The following is a 24278-nucleotide window of genomic DNA, read 5'->3' on the forward strand; positions in this document are numbered from 1 at the left end:
GGGGTGAGGGGACATGATGCTTGACCTTATTGCAGCTGCTGACATCTTTTAAGGGTAGTACCTTCTATCCCAATCAGCTATTTAGCCTGTCATAAGCCTACTATCATATGCAGCACATTGCCTTATTTAATTCTGTTTGGATAATCCAGTGTCATCTATTGTATGGCTGACATGGTTTCAAATTAGATTATATTTACTACTACATAGTTATTTAGACTGATTGCCACATCCCCTTTGTGAGGCACCTTTTTAAATTTACATTGCCTTGTTATTTTATATTTATTTAATAAAGATGTATTGTTTGATGGACCTATGAGCACAGTTCTTTCTTCTCAAGATATATTCATTATCAGGCTGTGGTTGTTGATCTTATGTGATGAAGTGCTGTCCTAGGAACTTATGTTTTCACTCTCTATGGACTGTCATTGGTGATTGATTCATTTTGTTTTTACCTTAGGTCCTGTTTGATTTTTTTACATGACAAAAACCTGGCATTTTAAAAGAGTGTGTATTCGTTTTATATCCCCTGTACATATTTCTCAGTTTAGCAGTCATTAGTAGAGATGAGCCACCTCCCTAGTGTTCGGGTTCGGTTCGGTTCGTCTAACAGGGAGATGTTCGACGAACTGTTCGTCGAACGTTTGACAAACACCGTTGAACCCCATTGAAACCAATGGCAGGCAATCACAAACACATACAAACACATGGAAAACACATAGAAAACACCTTAAAAGGTGTCCAAAAGCTGACAAACTGCTCAGAAGACACAACAAACACATGGAAAAGTCACAACTACATATAGTCATGCGAAAAGAAAAGAGGTGGAGGAGTAAAAGGAGGAGGAGACACAGATATAGGCATGTCATGCCCTTCTAAAGTTAAGCAAGGCTAGAGTAAAAATCTAAACTCACTCTACCAACACCCAGAAGTCTTGACAAAAAAAAAAAAATATTTAGGTAGAATGGCGGCGGGTCCATTCAGAACACTTTCCTTAGAAGACGTAATGGTACCCCCGTTGGGAGTTGTGCCAAAAAATGAACCCAATACATTCAGACTAATCCACCATTTGTCATATTCAAGGGGCAGGTCAGTAAATGACAACATCGATACGGAACCAAGTACAGTACTATGTACTGTACCTCCTTTGACGAGGCAATCAGGCGGGTCAAGAAGTTGGTAAGGGGCACCCTAATGGCCAAAACAGACATTGAGGGGGCGTTCCGGTTACTACCTGTGCCCCTGAATAGTGTCCTCCCATTGGGCTGCTTCTGTGAAGGAGCATACTACATAGATCGCTGTTTGCCCATGGGGTGCTCCATATCCTGCTCACTATTTGAGGTGTTTAGTTGCTTCCTCGAATGTGTCGTCATGGACGTTTGTAAGGCGGCACATATTATCCATTACCTCAACGACTTCTTATGCCTGGGCCCAAAAGATTTGCCACAGTGTGAAAACACGCGGTAGTCCACCTGTGAGAAGGAGAGAGCTGGAGGGAGTGGACACCCCAGAGCCCAGGGGTTAGATTGAGAAAGAAAGAAGGCGGTGTAGCTTGCTTCATGGGTGGGGTACTCTGCTGAGTAGCAGAAATTGCTACTAGGCCCAAAAGGATTTCCTGGGCCAGATGCCGTTACAAAATAGTAGTTAGGTAAACAGGAGGTGTAGCTTGCTTCATGGGTGGGGTTCGCTGCTGAGTAGCACTAAATTCTACTAGGCCCAAAAGGATTTCCTGGGCTATATGCCGTTACAAAATAGTACTTAGGTAAACAGGCAGTGTAGCTTGCTTCATGGGTGGGGTACGCTGCTGAGTAGCACTAAATTCTACTAGGCCCAAAAGGATTTCCTGGGCTATATGCCATTCCAAAATAGTAGTTAGGTAAACAGGCGGTGTAGCTTGTTTCATGGGTGGTGTACGCTGCAGAGTAGCACTAAATTCTACTAGGCCCAAAAAGGATTTCCTGGGCTAGATGCCATTACAAAATAGTAGTTAGGTAAACAGGCGGTGTAGCTTGCTTCATGGGTGGGGTACGCTGCTGAGTAGCACTAAATTCTACTAGAACCAAAAGGATTTCCCGGGCTAGATGCCGTTACAAAATAGTAGTTAGGTAAACAGGCGGTGTAGCTTGCTTCAGGGGTAGGGGTTCGCTGCTGAGTAGCACTAAATTCTACTAGGCCCAAATGGATTTCCAGGGCTAGATGCCGTTACAAAATAGTAGTTAGGTAAACAGGTGGTGTAGCTTGCTTCATGGGTGGGGTACGCTGCTGAGTAGCACCAAATTCTACTAGGCCCAAAACGATTTCCTGGGCTAGATGCCGTAGTACTTAGGTAAACAGGCGGTGGGTGGCTGGGCTACTCTGCTGACTAGCAGACACTGAAGCTTTGGAGCAGACCTCTGAATCCCAGGCCATAGTATGAGTAAACAATTCTGCAGATGACCCCACCCACCTGGAATTGATGATGGCAACGTCATGTAAAACTCAGCAAAGGGACTAAATAAAAGAGTCTCCATTTTTTCAAAAAATTCGGCCACAGACACCACTTAAGTGGCATCAAATTCGCCAGAGTTTTTTAAAACGGTTGGTGAGGTGATTTTCAAAAATCATCAAGCTTTTAGTCTCCCCAAGATGACACAGGGGTAGCAAAGTCCTTGCGGATCCAGGATTTGTTCATCTTGATGAACGTTAGTCTGTCTACATTGTCACTGAACATCTGCCTGCGCTTATCTGTCAGCACACCACCAGCAGCGCTGAACACACGTTCAGAGAGAACGCTGGCTGCAGGGCATGACAAGAACTCCAAGGCGTGAGTGGCAAGCTCAGGCCATTTTTCAAGATTGGAAGCCCAAAATGAGCAAGGGTCCAGTTCCACAGTCATGGCATCGATGTTAGCTTGGAGATACTCTTGTACCATCCTCTCTAGGCGTTGGCTGTGCATCAGACTTCTTGTCTCCTGTGGCCTTGCAAACGATGGTCTAAAAAAATCTTGAAACGATTGGAAAAAATTGCTGTTACCACCAGATACGATGTTACTGTTACGGTTAGAGTGATGACTCGATAGTCCCACGGTTGGCAAGTTAGAACTCAGAGATTGACTATGTGCACCACTGGTGTTTTGTGGAAAAGCAGATGTTAGATTCTGTAACAGTCTCTGCTGATACTCCTGCATGCGTGAATCCCTTTCTATGGCAGGAATTATTTTGCCAAATTTGCTTTTGTACCGGGGATCTAAGAGTGTGGCAACCCAGTAGTCGGCATTACTTCGGATTCTGACAATCATGTCAGGGCCATGTTGCAGGTAGTGCAGCAAGAAGGCACTCATGTGTCTTGTGCATCCAGGAGGACCAAGTCCTTGTTGTCTTGTTGGTGGCGAGGTGAGAATCATGCTTCCTTCATCTGCCCTCTCCCCCCAACCTTGCACAACAGAAATTTGATCAAGGTCACCCTCATCTGATGAGTCTTCCTTGCCCAGCACCAGTTCGTCCTCCACTTCTTCCTCGCCTCCTGCACCTTCCTCAACAGTTTGGCTGCTACCATGCACCCTCGGTAATCCCTCTCCCCCAGCCTCCAATGCCAGCCACCTTGGTGCTGCCAACCTTCTTGACCTTGGAGATATGATCCCTTCCGCATACAACTCTTCCTGTTCCTCCTCCTCCTCCTCCTCTTGTTCCACCACCTGACTCTGGACACTGTGTAAGGTGGGCTCCAGCATGTAAATCACCGGAATGGTCATGCTGATAATGGCATCGTCAGCACTAAACATCTTCGTTGCTATTTCAAAACTGTGCAGAAGGGTGCATAGGTCCCTGATCTGAGACCACTCCTGCAGCATGATTTGCCCCACCTCTTGATCTCGTTGGCCCAGGCTATACGTCATAACGTATTGCACCAGGGCTCGTCGGTGCTGCCACAGTCGCTGCAACATGTGCAGAGTTGAATTCCACTGTGTGGGCACATTGCATTTCAGCCGGTGAACTGGCAGGCCCAACGACTTCTGCAGAGATGCAAGTCGTCGAGCTGCGGGATGCGAATGGCGGAAGTGAGCACACAGCGACCGTGCCCTCTGCAGAAGCCCATCTAGCCGGGATAGTGGGATAAAAATTGCTGGACAACCAGGTTCAAAACGTGAGCCATACAAGGCACTTGTGTGACATTGCTCCGGCGAAGGGCTGCACCCAGGTTTGCAGCATTGTCGCACACAGCCTTCCCTGGCTGCAGGTTGAGTGGAGACAACCATTGATGGAACTGGGTCTCCAGAGCTGACCACAACTCCTCAGCTGTGTGACTCACATTTCCCAGACATTTCAATGTAAACACTGCCTGATGCCGTTGAGCCCTGGTGACAGCATAGTGAGGAGGTGTGCAGGATTCCTTCTGCGCAGTTACAACGCGGGTGGCATTACCAGACAGGCTTTGGGTGCAGGTGGAGGACCGAGAGGAGGTTGAAGAGGCAGAAGCAGTGGAGGAACTTCTAGATGCAGAGGATCAACTAGCAACTCGTGGGGACAGCAAGACTTGGACAGCAGCCCTTCTCCTGATGTTGCCGTAATTACCCAGTGCCCAGTCACCGACATGTAACTCCCCTGTCCATGTCTACTCGCCCAAGTGTCTGTGGTGAAATGCACCCTGTCAGACACAGAGTTTCTCAAGGAAGCGGTGATGTTGTGTGCGACATGCTGGTGTAGCGCAGGCACAGCTTTCTTTAAGTGGTGACTGGGCATCTGGTACTGGGGCACTGCGACGGACATAAGGTCTCGAAAATCCTCTGTGTCCACCAGGCGGAAAGGCAGAATTTCTGCAGCTAACAGCTTGCAGATGGAGAAATTCAACCTCTTAGCTTTGTCATGGCTAGGAGGAAATGGTCTTTTACTTGTCCACATCTGAGGGACTAAGGGCTGGCTGCCGTGCTTAGACGGAGTTGAGTAGGGTGTCCCCGGCAAACTGCTGGTCTGTGAGGAAGGTACAGGTGGAGATGTTATGTTGCCTTGATCAAAATGTGGTGTCGATGTCGGAGAGTGCTCAACACCAGCAGGTGTTTCCACTTGCAAGTGTCCTGACGACCTGCCAATCACACTGGCTGTTGCGGTTAAAGAGGTGGAAGGTCTGTGTCCAAAACCAAGTGCGACTGCTGTCCCCACAGTCACAGAGGATGAAGAGGACGCGGATGCACTTGATGGGGCAGACGGTGGTTGACCCGGCCCACTAGGCCACCTTGTAGCACAGTGAGCTTCCCACTGCAACTTATGCCTCATATCCATGTGACGGTTCATGCATGAAGTACTCAAGCTAGTGATTTTTTGGCCTCTACTGAGATTTTGTTGACAAATCTTACAGACAACATGAGTTGGGTCATCCTTTGCGATGTCAAAAAATGCCCAGGCTATGCAAGGCTTAGAGCCCGTGCGACCTGAAGAGCCACCACGACTTCTGGTCTGAGGCACAGTTGGGGTTGAGGATGCAGTTGATGACGTGCTTCCAGTGCTCCGTCTCTGTCCAGGAAGGCGCACCATTACCTCATCATCAGACTCGTCACTAGCATCCTCCTCCACCTCCTCCGCTGACCTCATGGACTGGCGGACTGGGGGTTGACAGTAAGTGGGGTCTACAACCTCGTCATCATCATCCTGTGTGTTCTCACACCCGTCGTCCTCAGAGACAACCTCTTCCTGCACCGACCGAAAAGTCAAGTTTTCGTACCAATCAGGTATCTCAGTCTCATCATCATCTTCCTCATTGTCTCCACCAACAGGAGTTACAGTTTGGGAACGAGGGTCTACATTATGCTCAGAACCTTCTGCATCTGGGCCTGGATCTGACTCACAAAGATTCTGGGCATCAGTGCAGATCATTTCCTCATCTGGATTCACAGAAGCTCTGGAGCAGACCTCTGATTCCCAGGCTATAGTATGCATAAACAGCTTTACAGACTCAACCATGTGTGTTACCCCATGCTCAGATGGGCAGCTGGAGACTTGGGAGCTGTGAGGAAGTAAGTACGATTGGGGTGACAACTCTGAGGACTGGAGTAGTTGTGATGTTGAAGTTGACATGGAGGTGAACCCACTTGAACGAGCACTTGATATCCCTTCAAGCACCTGCTGTTTTTGTGCCTCATCTGGAATTTTTGGCGATGCTTGTAGTGATAGTTGCAAGAAAGGGATCATATCAGATTATCCATGAAAAGAAGTAGACATCTTACTTTGGCTGGAAGATGGTCTTTCTTCTGCAGATGTTACTGTTGCTTTACCACCTACCCCACGGACACAACCTTTTTTTCCCTTTCCAACACGCCTATTCCCCATTCCACCAGCAGCAGGCCTTTTGCCACTCATTTTAGTGCTTAACTAATTGGCAACTCTGTATCTGTAGTTGTTGGCACAACAACCGATGGATGAAAACCGAGCAGAACTGAGTGGCCAAACTGTGGTACTAGGCCCAAAACTATTAACTGGATTAGATGCAGTAAAGATTGAGATACACAGGCGGTATAGTTTGTTTCACAGGTGGGCTACTCTGCTGAAGTGCAGACACTGCTCCTAGGTCCAAAACTATTAACTGGATTAGATGCAGTAAAAATTAAGATACACAGGCGGTACAGTTTGTTTCACAGGCGGGCTACTCTGCTGACGTGCAGACACTGCTCCTAGGCCCAAAACTATTAACTGGATTAGATAGAGTAAAAATTGAGATACACAGGCGGTATTGTTTGTTTCACAGGCGGGCTACTCTGCTGACGTGCAGACACTGCTCCTAGGCCCAAAACTGTTAACTGGATTAGATGCAGTGAAAATAGACATACACAGGCGGTGTAGTTAGTTACACAGGCGGGCTACTCTGCTGACGTGCAAACACTGCTACTAAGCCCAAAACCCCAAAACTATTAACTGGATTAGATGCAGTAAAAATTGAGATACACAGGCGGTATAGTTTGTTTCAAGGCGGGCTACTCTGCTGACGTGCAAACACTGCTACTAAGCCCAAAACCCCAAAACTATTAACTGGATTAGATGCAGTAAAAATTGAGATACACAGGCGGTATAGTTTGTTTCAAGGCGGGCTACTCTTCTGACGTGCAAACACTGCTACTAAGCCCAAAACCCCAAAACTATTAACTGGATTAGATGCAGTAAAAATTGAGATACACAGGCGGTATAGTTTGTTTCAAGGCGGGCTACTCTGCTGATGTGCAAACACTGCTACTAAGCCCAAAACCCCAAAACTATTATCTGGATTAGATGCAGTAAAAATTGAGATACACAGGCGGTATAGTTTGTTTCACAGGCGGGCTACTCTGCTGACATGCAGACACTGCTCCTAGGCCCAAAACTATTAACTGGATTGAATGCAGTGAAAATAGAGATACACAGGCGGTGTAGTTAGTTTCACAGGCGGGCTACTCTGCTGATGTGCAAACACTGCTACTAAGCCCAAAACCCCAAAACTATTAACTGGATTAGATGCAATAAAAATTGAGATACACAGGCGGTATAGTTTGTTTCACATGCGGGCTACTCTGCTGACGTGCAGACACTGCTCCTAGGCCCAAAACTATTAACTGGATTAGATTCAGTAAAAATTGAGATACACAGGCGTTGTAGTTAGTTTCACAGGCGGGCTACTCTGCTGTGCTGACGTGCAAACACTGCTACTAAGCCCAAAACCCCAAAATTATTAACTGGATTAGATGCAGTAAAAATTGAGATACACAGGCGGTAGTTTGTTTCACAGGCGGGCTACTCTGCTGACGAGCAGACACTGCTCCTAGGCCCAAAACTGTTAACTGGATTAGATGCAGTAAAAATTGAGATACACAGGCGGTGTAGCTAGCTTCACAGGCGGGCTACTCAGATGACTATCAGACAATGCTACTAGCCCAAAAGGATTGGCTGAGCTAGATTACACCAAATGCTGTGACTAACACTTGCACAGCACTGGCTCAGACCTGCCTGGCAAACAGTGCTATGAACTGCTGTAACCTACCCTGAAAAGGGCTGATATTACAACTAGTCCCAACTCCCGACTCCCTAAACCTATCTCTCTGAAAATTTGCTGGCAAAAAAAGACTCTTTGACAGTATAGCGCCCAAAGCAGCAGCGGTGCCGTCTAACACTAAGCTGCAGCAGTGAGGAAATGGTGGCGATGGGGCAAATGGCTGGTTCTTATAGGGCAAGGACATGTGACATACACAGCCTATGACACATGCCCTTGCTTGTGTGCATCACATGCACATTGCTGTGTGTGCACTGCTGATAGGCTGAGAGACTGCACCGCCCTCTGTAAATGCGGGAAAGAAAAAAAAAATGGAGATCGGCGTTATTTCAGCACAGATCTATCCAACCTGCCCACTATACACTGAAACAGTCCATTAACAATGATAAACAGTTTTAATGTGCAAATCAAGCTAGGCTTTTGGTGAACGAACAGTTATTGAACAGAAACTCGAACAGCCGAATTTTAAGCAAAGTGTTCAGGTTCATCGAACGACTCGAACTCCGCCCAAAACAGCTCGAATTTGAAATTGGCGAACAGTTCGACTCGAACACCGCTCATCTCTAGTCATTAGACTCATGCCTCACAATGGATACTGGTTTTACTGGAGCAGAAGTTTAGAAAAAAAAGTCAAATTCTTGGCCGAAAGTTTATCCCAATTTCATGTGGAACACTCTTCGCGTGCCATGAATAAACATTAAAGGAATTCATTGATTTGCCTGTTTGCTGCCTTTCATCAATCTTAACATAAAAGTTGTCAGGGTGGCTGCACTTTATGGCACAAGGAGGGTTAATAACATCTCTGTAATTCGCTTTGGCTAGTCATAGGCTTTCTTGTGCTGTGATCATTTTTGATAGCGCTTATTTTTTTTCTCTAGAAAAAGAGCACTTTGAAGTTAGAATCTCAAGTTAACTAAAGTTAAAATCTCTAAGGGAGTATATATAAGAGAATATATTTTTGTAGTTGACTCGTGAAGGATGGCAGAGCTCGTGGTGGAAGAGAGATTAAAGAGATGTTGATAAAGTGTACAGAGAGAAGACAGTGTACAACTGGGCTTTAAAGTGGAGATATATTGTTTTTCTCAGTTGGGAATATTATTAATTTCCTTTAATATAATGCTAAAAGCAACTGTGCATAAGCAAAGTTCACATGAACGTCTCACTATCCAGAAATTAAGGTGAAATATCTCCTGCTTCTGGAGGCTCATACTGCATATAGTCACAGTCCAGTATGGCTGGATACACTATGATGATGTCAAATTGGAAACTTCCAAGATGGATAGTGCTGATGTCATAAATTCAGCCTCTCCAAAGTTGCTCATAAAGGACATTCGAAGAAAATTCCACAGACAGGTAGTAGCAAAGTAAAATACTAAAGTTACTACTAAGATTATTTAAAGCGTACCCTTTGTTTAAATTGACTGTTCAGAAAGTCTGATTGATCATTATATGGTTTGCATCCTGCATTTTTCCATCTACAGACTCTGTCTTTCAAATTTAGTTGTTTTTTGAATGAGCTTGTGAAGATACTACGACATTTCCCATACACCGCAGACAGAGACATCAGGCATTTCTCCTCTCTTGTATCTATAGATTTCAATGGGCAGTTGTAATCTGTTCCCTCAGTTAGCTGGCAGTTGGAGATGAGCTGATCTTTTGAAATTCTAATTCATTGACTTTGCAAAATTTTCCCCCAAAATTTGCTCTGTGGTGAATAAATATGCACAAATATCAATGCTTGAAAGCTTGCTCAGAAAATATACGTGGGGGAAGAGAAGAGAGAGAGGGCAAACCTCTGAACATAAGAGCTCACACTTTACAGACGAGAGAGAGAGAAAGGACCAACGCTGACCGTAAAATCTTACACTCTGATGTACAAACTCTGCTCCACTGGGAACCACTGGCCTAAGTAATGACCACCATTGTACAAGGTGTGATAATCTGTAAGATGTCACAGCTGCAGTGCATTATGTGGATTCCACCCATGGCTGTTAGAGGCACATGTCAGCTATTCAAAACAGCTGACATGTGCCAGAAGACGTGGGCTCAGCGCCGGAGCCTACATCAAGGGGAGGGAATCCAACATCGGTGTACTTTTACGCCTGGTGTTGGAAAGGGGTTAAAGGGTTTTTCTCAAAAACAAAAGTTAATTTTAAACAGCTGTGGTATGATGATCAGATCATGTCCCTGTAGTGTCAGACACGGCCATTACACAGTACACAGAAGGGGCATATTTATAAGATTATCTCAGCACAGGAACATTTTATTTAAACACATCTAATTGTGGAAGTTATTATTATTACAAGATCTATTGGTTACAATGAACTTTTGCCCATCGGAAAACGCCTTTAAGCAGGTGTCTGACAACCATTGAGATGAGACTTATTGGTGCCCTGTGATCACATTACAATGGGCCAATGGGAACTTATGCATTTAAATGGTAATCAGCAGCAATTGGAGCTCAGTTCCAGCAGCTGCTCAGCTGAGATTCATTTCAGTGAGTGCTATGACTTGTCAACTTGATTTGTTATTTCTTTCTAGACAATTATCAAAAACTAAGGACAATCATCATTTTTTACAGACATATTGTAAAGCACAATACATTTTTAGTGATATATGTCAACAACCCATAATTCTGATATGAAGTCATTAGCTGCACTCACCATGATCTGTAAAATGATTGATAATAATAATTACAGTCATAAACATCTACGTTTCTCCAGATTCAAAAAAGTCATGGACACATCACATTTTTTTATAGGCAAGGAAAATAGTGCCACATTTTTACCTACTGTCCAGAAATCTCTGAATCATTGACAACCCTGGCTATAATGGTGATCTTTGGCATGATGGCAAAATATAAACTGACATCCAGAAGGAAGATGACTTCTAAAATTTAGACTTTACTTTGCTTTATCCACCATTTTTCACCGCAAATGTATTGCTTTACACTTTCGCTATCGCTGAGACTCGTCAATCATCTATAGCAGTGCTGGGAAGAGATGGTGGGAGCGATGCCACAATAGTCTTGTTTCTGGCTATGGTCTCCGGCTATATTTGTTTCTGAAATGCTCTGGCTACAATACCTGGCTACAATTGTGCATTTTTGCAGACCATTCTTTGGACAAAATGAATCAGGTGACAGGTTCCCTTTAACATAGCCTAACTTTTTGATCACCAAGAGTCCGACCACAGGTACCCCCTGGCAATGCCAAGATTGGTGCTTTTGAACCCTTAGAACAATTCTCTTTTTTATGGGTGAATAACCCATTAACATTAACAGGAGGATGGTAGTGCGACTTGACCTGGGTTTGGAATTCATCCCATGATTTTGAGCATTCTAATATAGCACAGATTGATGTATTGCATATAGCAACACATCTGTTGTATAAAACCAGTTACATAATGCTGCACATCTGGGAACCAAGTGTTTCTCTTCTAACTAATGACTTTGAACAGTGTATACAGTATATGCCTAATGTAAATCCAGACTCTGAACAAGGCTCCTGTGTGTTGATGGGAATTTACATCTGAAAACATTAGGTATGTAAGCATATTTTTATGTAACGTGCGCACGCAACACAACTCCAATTTGTATTCGATGCTGAAAGCTAACATCTGTTACTACCAAACTCCAAAGTGGAGCTAAAATCCTGATTTATAGATGTTTTAATATGTATTGGTATGTTGTGGTGAAGGATGAATAGTGGAGAAGGTTATCTTTCTTAGAGGTAAATCTGTTAAAAGCATTCAGAGGAGACTTTTCCCATTAAGGGTATGTGCACATGTTGCGGATTCTCTGCGGATCTGCAGCGTTTTTTGCGGTGCCGAAACGCTGCCGATCCGCAATTGATTTACAGTAGAATGTAAATCAATGAAAAAAAAAACGCTGTGCAGATGGTGCGGAAAAATCCATGCGGAAACCCTGCGGATTAAAAGAAGTAGCATGTCACTTCTTTTTTGTGAATCTGCAGGGTTTTTGTACCCATTCCATTATAGAAATCTGCAGGGGTAAAAACCGCTGAAAACCGGGAAAAAATCTGCAGCAAAACAGCACAAAAAACGCGACAAATTCGCACCTGCGTTTTCTGCCAAGAGATGCAGAATCCGCATCAGAAATTGCTAAGGGTAAGTTCATACAGGACTTTTTTGCTGCTTTTTTTTGCTGCTTTTTTTATGCTAATTTAGGTGCGTTATTTTGGTGCATATTTGGTGCGTTTTTTGGGTACGTTCACACAGGACTTTTTTGCTGCAGATTTTTGCTGCAGATTTTTGCTGCAGATTTTTGCTGCAGATTTTTGCTGCTTTTTTTATGCCAATTTTCAGCTGCTAGGACACCTCACAATGGCTCTTCACACCTCACAATGGCTCTTCACACCTTACTACCAGGAACTCCCTCACAATAGATCACAATCAGGACACCTCACAATGGCTCTTCACACCTCACTAACCACACCCCTAAGCTCTTGGCTGTGAGATCACTTCCTGCTGGCCATGATTTTCTGCACAAAAAACGCAGCAAATAATGCTACATGCGTTTTTTTCAGCGTTTATGCAGCGTTTTTTTCATCACCCATTCAAGTCAATGGGTGAAAAAACGCTGCAAAAACGCAGCAAAAACGCTGAAAGAAGTGACATGCCCTATGTCCAAAAAAAGCAGCAAAGCAGAAAATACTGATCAAACAAAAAACCAACGTGTGTGCATGAGATTTCTGAAATCTCATAGGCTTTACTGGTACTGTAAAAAGCAGCTGAAAATTAGCATAAAAAAAGCAGCAAAAAAAAAGCAGCAAAAAAGTCCTGTGTGAACGTACCCTAAGGCTAATCTGCAACGTGTGCACATAGCCTAACACCTGTCACCTGTTTGAATGCTATACATTTTAAAGGGATACCCAAAAAATTGAATGTAAAAAGAATTGAGCATCCATTTCATAAGGACCCCATGCACATCAGATAAAAGTGAACAAAACTTTTCTGCTGGAGCAACCAACAATCTAATGTTTATAGGGCCCTGAGCAGATGAAGCCGGTGGAGATGAGGATTTGGTGGTTTGAATCTCTGATGCTTCTGTTCTGCATGATAATCTACAATTATATGAGTATGTCAGCAGCTCATTCTGTTCTCCCCATAGAGCACACATGAATGATCATTCAGAGCAGAGCATTCATATGTATGGGGAAATTGGGAGGGATAGCGGTCGACAAATAAAGCATTATATGGGCTCCTCTGTAACACTACACAAACAAACGATCTTGTAAAGTCTTTGTTATGACTGCACAAGCACACGGGTAGCATACAAACCAGAGTTAAAAATACCTAAACCTGACAGATACCTGTTCAGACTAGTAAAAACCCTATTTTGACCCTGGTCTGTCATTACCTAATACAATAAGATAACGCAATGGTAACCTCAATCGACAGCGACTCACCCTGATTGCTCCTAACAACTCCTAGTATAGCTATGCCTGTGTAGCAATTCACTAGGGAAAATAGGTTATACACTAAAAACTGCAACTGGCCATGCTGGTTCCTGTACAGACTAGATATCCTGACTTCACAGTCCATAGCGGTACCCCCGGGTGGATAGATCTAACCACAGACTAAACTGCCTAAAGGCCGACGAGTTTATTCACTCTCCTCCTAAAGAACTAGAAGGCAGAGCAGAGAGTGAATTACCTACAAGAAGAGAAGTGTGCTGAACAAAGGAAAGATTCCAAAGTGAGTAAAGTAAATAACGAAATACCAAACAAGAATAAAGCAAGCACTGTTAACACATTTACAGCCTACCAAATGATAAACAGAAGATAGGTGCAAACTAGTATAGCAAAGAAACAGGAAAGCGAAAACCCTTATCTCGAATCTCACAGATTGACTCCAAACAGATGTCAGAACATCCAAATGAATCTATCACCAGCAGGGGGACAGAGTATTAAGCTGCACCCAAAATGTGACAGACACACAAGTAAATACAACTGTGTTAAGCTAAGCGGACTGCAATCAGAAAAGCAGGACCCAAACACCCAGAGAAAAGGTGTGTCTCCTTTGGCTCGGCAGAATGAGAAGCCGACCAAAGAACACAAACTCAAGGGATCGAATCCAGGAGCATGACAGACTTGGTCCATGTCTTACTAGCTTCCTCTTCATATGGGTTGAATATGGTTAAGAGAAAGAAGAGTGGCTTTCCTGCTATTATTGTTATACATGCACCAGTACTGATTAAGGTAAAAGCTAGAATTGGGCATTCATATGCAAGAAGAACACGTTATTTATTTAGGAATCAATCCAATATAAGTAACGTGCTATAAATAAACTACATGCTCTTCTTGCCTCATATGCGTGCCAAATCTGATCTTTTATATTGTGAATGGAGTAGTATCCTATCTGAGAACTTTTTGGTACAGTGTAACATACTGTATATCCTTGTGCCTTCTAGATAGTACTGAATTAGGAAGATGTGGGGACAAAATTGATAGCTCCTGGGATACATAAACCATAATTGCCATTTTTTTATATTTCATTTATCATTTTCTCTTTATACTGAGACACCAGACAGAAAATGATCTAGAAAGAGGCATACAAACAGCCTTTTCTAAGACAAAGAACTCTTGTATTGGAAGCAGTAATTTTGAAAGTCAATATTAACCCTTTAGCGAGCTATGTTACATGACTTAGGATAGGAAGCCAAGCCAGAAGCTCCATTGGTAAATGTGTTTCAGGATTTTAGCTCCTCATCAGTGAAAAGCAGGAGAACTGGTTAGCTTCCCCCCTAGAAAGAGGTGGAGTTATGCCGTTGAAGGTTTCACGCATTGTGACTTCGCATATAATGATTGTCAATGGGGTTACTGTGTTTTTTTTTGGTAGCAGTATGCTTTTGTATATATCATATATAACCTGTTTATCATTCATTTTCGCACAAATATTTTTGCTTTTGCTATTTCTCTGAGGTAAGCTGTTACACAACAGCTTTGGACCTTAGTCAAACGTCCCACACAAAAAACAGATCGATTTTCATCAATGATTTGAATAAGAATGTAAGTCTTTACCATCAGTGATTCAAGAGTGATATTCTCATATGCTAAAAGTAAAATTAAAAATAAAAAAATCGTAAAGCTTAGCCTACTCATTACAATCTTAAAAATGGACTAGCAGGGTGATTTTGCAGAGTACTCAGTGAACATTCTTACAGACTATAAAAGGTTCAGGTTCTAGCCTTTAAAAACATAAATAGAACAGGTATAAGAAAAAAAGAGATCTGCATGTAATCATACAGAAATCAAGCAAGGTTGACTTCCCATGCACTGTCGGGTCACAGTCACTGCAACTTGTGGCTCACACAACACGATACTGTTCAATAACAATAGTAGTGATGAGCGAGTATACTCGTTGCTCGGGTTTTCCCAAGCATGCTTTGGTGGTCTCCGAGTTTTTGTAACTGCTTGGTGATTTAGTTTTCGTTGCCTCAGTTGCATGATTTACAGCTGATGGACAGCTTGAATACATATGGGGATTCCCTAGCAACCAGGCAACCCCCCACATGTACTCAGGCTGGTTAGCAGCCGTAAATCATGCAGCTGCGTCAACAAAAACTAAATCTCCGAGCAGTTACAAATATTCGGAGACCACCCGAGCATGCTCAGGAAATCCTGAGCAACGAGTATACTCGCTCATCACTAATCAATAGTTTTGATGTATTAGCACATTGTGATCCTTTGTTACTCAACACATGCTTTACTGGTATGGGTGAATTATTCTACATTACCTTTTACAGGGCATTCCAGAGTTACATTTATTCCTTTTCTGGCCACCAACATGTCACCCACAATAGCCAAAATATGGTCTCTGTCAATATTGGTGATGTTCCTTTTGGAAGACTGGATCATAGGAGATTCTTTAAGTTAAAAAGAAATAAATAAGTGAAGTAATACATGACATGCCTGATTTTATATTCACTAGGCCAAGTATATATAAGATAGTTATAGTAGTACTTTGAAGCTCATGGTCCCCTTTACGACATCTTTAACAGCTCTCCTCTTATTAGTGTTTTTATTAAAAGACATATCAAAGCATTATAAACTTATTATTTTAATGCAAATAAATCTAAATCATGACCAAACCGGTATTAAAAGAATTATTTGTGTCTTCAGGATATTTTATAAACAGATATGGTGCCCACTTCTCGGCAGTTTTCGCACCTCCCATACACGAGAATAGAGGGATCACATTCTTGAGACAAATGAGGGTTTCAGAGGTACAGTAAGCATCAGTTAGGTAGTTATGACTTGAGATAAGTGGATCTTTTGAAATGCAAATTTGCTGGCTTCGCCGAATTTCTCTTACAAATTGGATTTACGGATAACAAATCTGTGCAAATTACATAATTGAAAAGTCTCTAATTGCATGGAAAATCTGTGAAGAACACCGAGTTGTATTTTGGGTCATTTAACTTGTTTTGAGCTCTGTAATGCAAACTAGGCATTTTTATTATCAAGATGACTTCAACCTATCTGGCTATGTGAATGCCGGTGGTAATCAGAGGTAGTCAACAGCATAATTCACAACACACTGCAGTAGTATCAGCCTTTTTAGGCTACCCAAAATGTTTAAATGGTCCAAAAATTACTCCTTTTGGGGGGCCAGATGCATGCAGTGATGTTGTTTATAGATAGACCGATGGAGCAAACAGAAGATACTCTGGAATTTTTACATGGTTGAGTGCAATAATAGTCCCTCTTAGAGGATTATAAAGAGTTTTTGCACTTTGTTAAATGAAGAAATATGAGCTTTTTCACAAGCTGTCCCAAAATTATACCTTTAATTAGGGATATAAAAACGGTGTATGGTGCCATTTTAAATGTGAATAAATAATTGCCTGTCAACTAAAAATGTAAAGACAATATTGGTTTTTTGGTGGTCTACAACTGGTTTGCTATAAAAAAAATAATTTGGCAATTATACAGGCTTTGTGTTAAACCGTCAAAAAAGTATCCCCTCTTTTTCTGGAGTTCGGGAGTACGTTCCCCAGTATCAGTAGTACTGTCTTGAACTATAATACACAGTGAACAGGAAGGAGGTGTGTGGCTGGCATAGCTCTGCATTGGCTGTGGCAGGAGCAGCATGGTAAGAAGGGGCAGGCAATGAGAAGCTTAGCATTTTAGTGCCAGCAATGGCATTTCCGGCAATAGCAGTACAGCCTATACATTATGGAACACATGGGTCAGGAAGGAGGGATGAGGCAAGTTTGGCTGTGCAGTGGCAGTGGAATGAGTAGCATGGCAGACAGTGAAGACAGGGCAGGGAAGGAGATGATTAGCAGTCTAGAACCAGCAATGGCAACCCCAGCAGCAGCAGCATAGTCTAGCACTATGAGGAGTGTAGTTAGCATGGCTGTGCAGTGACTGCTCTAAGAGCAGCAGAGTTGAGAGTTAAGGGCAGACAAGAAGATATTTGGCACTTTAAGACCAGCAGTAGCAGCCCCGGCATCAACAGTACTACAGTATCGATGACATGAGTAATAGGGAGTAGATGCCGGGCAGAGTGTGGTCTATTAGCACTGGTGGCAGCAGAACAGTGTAGACATTAATAACTGGATAGTCAGGCAGGAAAACCAATTACATGGCCGATTTAGTCATCATCTGTGCATGAATGTCTGCACTGATCCATGCCCAATTTATTTTGACAAATGTTAGGTTTTCTATGTTTGTGACAGATAACCTAGTCTGCTTTGGCATGAAAAATTCAGTGGCCTCACTGAATACTCTCTTTGACATGGCACTTGAGGTTGGACACAACATTACCCCGATAGCAAATTGGACCAGGTCTTGCCACTGGTCCAATTTGTCTTTGCTACTTGTTCTAGCCCAAATGCTGGCACAGGCAGGGGAATGTTGTGTCTGCATGGATCGCAGAGGGGTCTGGTGGACAGTTTTGTGGGGGGCAGGCATTTGCTCAGCAAAAGCTTTACAGAGTAGGCAATATACCTTATATTGATAGTAAGCCATTTTGGACTTACTTACAGAAGCTGCAAAATTTTTCCCCCATTTTACTTTAATTGTGAAGGCCTAAAAGTGTGAATGTTCAACAGTCATCACTTTGATAATGTTAAAAATATGCCTTTCCTTCCACAAGCATTGCAGCATATAGCTTTCTACACCTACCATTACGACTGAAGACCCCATTGTTTCATTATCATAATTCCACTGTGATGATTGTTGCCATGGCCTTTCTCAGACATGTATATTTGTGAAAGATATCTATCTTGTACTATTACATTCAGGACATGAGGCATGCATGGAGTGTGGATTATTTTGCCTGAACTTAAGGCAGCCAGAATGTTCTGGCATTGTCGCTGGTTAAGACGCATGTTGCCTTTGCTGTGTATTGCAACCAGCCAGCCTGTCTGGTTTCCAAGTTATGTCCAACACATCATCATCATCATCATCATCTTCATCCATGATTTGGCTGACAGATGCCTGTGTGTGAAATGGCCAGTGCTCCTTGCCCACACACCCCGCCTGATTTCTATCCCGAAGTTTGCCCTGGCTCTGAGTGCTACTAGCATGGACAGTGTTCCTAGCACCCTGGCTCACAGAGCATGCAACACACATTGGCATTAGAATAATGTTGTCCATTTCCCCTGGCATTATATCTTCCAAGAATAAAGGCTGCCTGTTCATGTTTTCCAAAATATCAACTTGAAGAAGTTTTTCTGATGTAGTATATTCTTTAGCCACCAGGGTGCTGTGCGTCATGGAACTTTGGTGCAGAATAGAAGCAGGTGTCATTGATGGAATCAAAACTCTGCTCTGGACAAAATTAACTGTTATGTTGAGAAGGAGGTGGACTGAGCAGAACACTGACTACAGCTGATGGTGTCACTGTCAGAGACTATATCATCCTGCTCTGATTGAGATGAGCAATGGGACATGTACTCCATTCTGCCTCCCCACTGCTAATATGTTTGCTAGAGTTTGCAAAAGAGGCCAAATATGATTTGTGTTTAGTACCACTACTGCCAGCATGGTTGCTGTTGTGAATTCCGTTCTCGGGCTCCCTCCTGTGGTCATGAGTGGTACTTTGTGAGTTCTGTTCATGGGCTCCCTCTGGTGGCTTTTAGTGTTACGGCTGGTCTGTAGCTGGACTCCAGCTGCCTCGTTTTCTGCTAGGCCTGCTGCCTATTTAACTCCATCTGGACCTTTACTTGTTGCCTGCTGTCGTTGTATTCAGTACTGGTTCAGATCTCTCTGGGACTTCCCTTGTGACCTGTCTCCTCGTGGAGAAGCTAAGTTCATGCTAGTCCATTTTTGCTCATTACTATTTGAAAATGTGTCTCAGTATGTTATGAGTTCAGTCCATCTTGCTTATATGCTATTTGATTGCTAGCTGGAAGCTCTGGGGTGCGGAGTTGCGCCCCTCACATCGTGAGTCGGTGTGGGGGTCTTTTTGTATTCTCTGCGTGGATACTTTTTTAGTATTTTATACTGACCGCACAGATTCCTTGCTATCTTCTGACTATTTAGCTATTAGCGGGCCTCATTTGCTAAAACCTATTTTCATTTCTATGTTTGTGTTTTCCCCTTAAACTCACCGTTATTATTTGTGGGGGGCTGCTTACACTTTGGGGAAAATTTCTCTGAGGCAAGTGAGGCTTTGTTTCTCTCTAGGGGTAGCAAGTTTCTCAGGCTGTGAACGAGGCGTCTAGGCCGAGTTAGGAACGCTCCACGGCTGCCTATAGTGTGTGTTGATAGGATCAGGATTGCGGTCAGTAAAGTTCCCACATTCCCAGAGCTTGTCCTTATTTTTGGTTTACCCATCAGGTCAGTTCATGTGTTCCTTACCACCAGGATCATAACAGTACAGCAGGCCTGTAAAGTGTTAATGCATCGCAAAAGAGGGATAAGAGAAGCTCTGAGGTTTTTTTTTTCCTCTGCAGTGTGTTTAGCCTCTCTCCTCCCCTTAATCTCTGGGTGGTTCAGGACTCAGCTGCAGATATGGACATTCAAGGTCTGTCTTCTTGTGTGGATCAGCTTGCTACAAGGATACAAAGCATTCAGGATTATGTAGTTCGCATAATGTCAGAACCTAAAATACCAATTCCTGAGCTGTTCTCTGGAGATAGATCTAGGTTTTTGAATTTCAAAAATAATTGCAAATTGCTTCTTTCTCTGAGACCTCATTCCTCTGGTGAGGTGACCCTGCTCAGCAAGTTAAAATTATTATTTCTTTGTTACGTGGTGACCCTCAAGATTGGGCATTCTCCCTGACGCCAGGAGATCCTGCATTGCTAAATGTGGATGCGTTTTTTCTGGCGCTTGGATTGCTTTATGAGGAACCTAATCTAGTAGACCAGGCAGAAAAGATTTTGCTGGCTCTTTCTCAGGGTCAGGATGAAGCAGAGGTTTACTGTCAGAAGTTTAGGAAGTGGTCTGTGCTCACTCAATGGAATGAGTGTGCCCTGGCAGCGATTTTCAGAAAGGGTCTTTCTGAAGCCCTTAAGGATGTTATGGTGGGGTTCCCCACGCCTGCGGGTCTTAATGAGTCAATGTCTTTGGCCATTCAAATTGATCGGCGTTTGCGGGAGCGCAAACCTGTGCACCATCTGGCGGTGTTTTCTGAACAGAAGCCTGAGTCTATGCAATGTAACAGGATTCTGACCACAATTGAACGGCAAAATCACAGACGTCAGAATGGGTTGTGCTTTTACTGTGGTGACTCCACTCATGTTATCTCTGATTGTTCTAAGCGCACAAAGAGGTTCGCTAAGTCTGTCACCATTGGTACTGTACAGCCTAAATTCATTTTGTCTGTTACTTTGATTTGCTCTCTCTCATCCTACTCTGTTATGGCTTTTGTGGATTCAGGCGCTGCCCTGAATTTGATGGATTTGTCATTTGCCAGGCGCTGTGGTTTTATCTTGGAGCCATTGCAATTCCCTATTCCACTAAAGGGAATTGATGCTACGCCATTGGCCAAGAATAAGCCTCAGTACTGGACTCAAGTGACTATGTGCATGACTCCTGCACATCAGGAGGTTATTCGCTTTCTGGTGTTACATAATTTGCATGATGTTGTCGTGTTGGGTCTGCCATGGCTGCAGGTTCATAATCCAGTCCTGGATTGGAAAGCGATGTCTGTGTCAAGTTGGGGTTGTCAAGGGGTACATGGCGATGTTCCTTTGGTGTCAATTGCTTCTTCTACTCCTTCTGAAGTCCCTGAATTTTTGTCGGATTACCAGGATGTATTTGATGAGCCCAAATCCAGTGCCCTACCTATAGGGATTGTGATTGTGCCATAAATTTGATTCCTGGTAGTAAGTTCCCTAAGGGTCGACTTTTTAATTTATCTGTACCAGAACATACCGCTATGCGGAGCTATATAAAGGAGTCTTTGGAGAAAGGGCATATTCGTCCGTCCTCGTCACCTTTGGGTGCAGGGTTCTTTTTTGTGGCCAAGAAGGATGGTTCTCTGAGACCCTGTATAGATTATCGCCTTCTAAATAAAATCACGGTCAAATTTCAGTACCCTTTGCCTCTGCTGTCCGATCTGTTTGCTCGGATTAGGGGGGCTAGTTGGTTCACCAAGATAGATCTTCGAGGAGCTTATAATCTTGTGCGTATAAAGCGGGGCAATGAATGGAAGACAGCATTTAATACGCCCGAAGGTCATTTTGAGTACTTGGTGATGCCTTTTGGGCTTTCTAATGCCCCTTCCGTGTTTCAGTCCTTCATGCACGACATCTTCCGAGAGTATCTGGATAGATTCATGATTGTGTACCTGGATGATATTTTGGTCTTTTCTGATGATTGGGAGTCTCATGTGAAGCAGGTCAGGATGGTGTTTCAGGTCCTGCGTGCCAATGCCTTGTTTGTGAAGGGCTCTAAATGTCTCTTTGGAGTCCAGAAGGTTTCCTTTTTGGGCTTTATTTTTTCCCCTTCTACTATCGAGATGGATCCAGTTAAAGTCCAGGCCATCGATGACTGGACTCAACCTACATCGGTGAAGAGCCTTCAGAAGTTCTTGGGCTTTGCTAATTTTTACCGTCGCTTCATCACTAATTTTTCTAGTGTGGTTAAGCCTTTGACAGATTTGACTAGAAAGGGTGCTGATGTGACTAATTTGTCTTCTGCGCCCGTTGAGGCCTTTCAGGAGCTGAAACGTCAGTTTTCTTCGGCTCCTGTCTTGCGTCAGCCTGATGTCTCTCTTCCCTTTCAGGTCGAGGTTGATGCTTCTGAGATTGGAGCAGGGGCTGTCTTGTCACAGAGAAGCTCTGATGGCTCGGTGATGAGACCATGTGCTTTCTTTTCTAGAAAGTTTTCGCCTGCCGAGCGGAATTATGATGTTGGTAATCGGGAGTTGTTGGCAATGAAGTGGGCATTCGAGGAGTGGCGACATTGGCTTGAGGGAGCCAAGCATCGCGTGGTGGTTTTGACGGTTCACAAGAATTTGATTTATCTCGAGTCTGCCAAGCGGTTAAATCCTAGACAAGCTCGATGGTCGCTGTTTTTCTCCCGTTTTGATTTCGTGGTTTCATACCTTCCGGGCTCAAAGAATGTGAAGGCTGATGCCCTTTCTAGGAGTTTTGTACTTGACTCTCCAGGAGTTTCTGAGCCGGCTGGTATCCTCAGAGAGGGGGTGATCTTGTCCACCATCTCCCCTGATTTGCGGCGGGTGCTGCAGGAGTTTCAGGCCGATAGACCTGACCGTTGTCCACCGGAGAGACTGTTTGTCCCGGATAGATGGACCAGTAGAGTTCTTTCCGAGGTTCATTCTTTGGTGTTAGCGGGTCATCCTGGGATCTTTGGTACCAGGGATTTGGTGACTAGGTCCTTTTGGTGGCCTTCTTTGTCGCGGGATGTGCGTTCCTTTGTGCAGTCCTGTGGGATTTGTGCTCGGGCCAAGCCTTGCTGTTCTCGTGCCAGTGGATTGCTTTTGCCTTTGCCTGTCCCGAAGAGGCCTTGGACGCATATTTCCATGGATTTTATTTCGGATCTTCCAGTCTCTCAGAGGATGTCTGTCATCTGGGTGGTTTGTGATCGTTTTTCTAAAATGGTCCATTTGGTGCCTTTGCCTAAGTTACCCTCCTCCTCTGATTTGGTTCCGCTGTTTTTTCAGAATGTGGTCCGTTTGCATGGTATTCCGGAGAACATTGTGTCTGACAGAGGGTCCCAGTTTGTGTCCAGATCTTGGCTGTCCTTTTGTGCTAGGATGGGCATTGATTTGTCTTTTTCTTCGGCCTTCCATCCTCAGACGAATGGCCAAACCAAACGTACTAATCAGACCTTGGAAACTTATCTGAGATGTTTTGTTTCTGCTGATCAGGATGATTGGGTGACATTTTTGCCATTGGATGAGTTCGCCCTCAATAATCGGGCTAGTTCCGCTACTTTGGTTTCGCCTTTTTTTTGTAATTCTGGTTTTCATCCTCGTTTTTCCTCAGGTCAGGTTGAACCTTCTGACTTTCCTGGGGTGGATTCTGTGGTGGATAGGTTGCAGCAGATTTGGAACCACGTAGTGGACAATTTGACGATGTCATAGGAGAAGGCTCAGCGCTTTGCTAATCGCCGTCGCTGTGTGGGTCCCCGACTTCGTGTGGGGGATTTGGTATGGTTGTCATCTCGTTATGTTTCTGATGAAGGTTTCCTCTCCTAAGTTCAAACCTCGTTTCATCGGTCCTTATAAGATTTTAGAAATCCTCAATCCTGTGTCATTTCGTTTGGACCTCCCAGCATCTTTTGCCATTCATAATGTGTTCCATAGGTCATTGTTGCGGAGGTATGTGGTGCCTGTGGTTCCTTCTGTTGACCCTCCTGCTCCGGTGTTGGTCGAGGGAGAATTGGAGTATGTGGTGGAGAAGATCTTGGATTCTCGTATTTCGAGACGGAAGCTTCAGTACTTGGTTAAATGGAAGGGCTATGGTCAGGAGGATAATTCCTGGGTTGTTGCCGGTTTCCATGCTGCCGATTTGGTTCGTGCCTTTCATTTGGCTCGTCCTGATCAGCCTGGGGGCTCTGGTGAGGGTTCGGTGACCCCTCCTCAAGGGGGGGTACTGTTGTGAATTCCGTTCTCGGGCTCCCTCCTGTGGTCATGAGTGGTACTTTGTGAGTTCTGTTCATGGGCTCCCTCTGGTGGCTTTTAGTGTTACGGCCGGTCTGTAGCTGGACTCCAGCTGCCTCGTTTCCTGCTAGGCCTGCTGCCTATTTAACTCCATCTGGACCTTTACTTGTTGCCTGCTGTCGTTGTATTCAGTACTGGTTCAGATCTCTCTGGGACTTCCCTTGTGACCTGTCTCCTCGTGGAGA

The 24278-nt window shown here is 43.9% G+C and overlaps 1 protein-coding gene across 4 annotated transcripts in view; it reads right to left on the reverse strand.

Annotated features, from left to right (window-relative positions):
* ADAMTSL3 (ADAMTS like 3) overlaps positions 1-24278 on the reverse strand; it is a 793440-nt gene that overhangs the window by 50278 nt on the left and 718884 nt on the right. For all 4 annotated transcript variants that reach the window (XM_077263637.1, XM_077263634.1, XM_077263636.1 and 1 more), the window contains exon 23: positions 15743-15871. In XM_077263637.1, coding sequence (XP_077119752.1) covers positions 15743-15871 — 129 coding nt within the window. The remainder of the gene's footprint in view (positions 1-15742; positions 15872-24278) is intronic.

The sequence above is a fragment of the Ranitomeya variabilis genome, chromosome 5 (assembly GCF_051348905.1).
Source record: "Ranitomeya variabilis isolate aRanVar5 chromosome 5, aRanVar5.hap1, whole genome shotgun sequence".
Lineage (NCBI taxonomy): Eukaryota > Metazoa > Chordata > Amphibia > Anura > Dendrobatidae > Ranitomeya > Ranitomeya variabilis.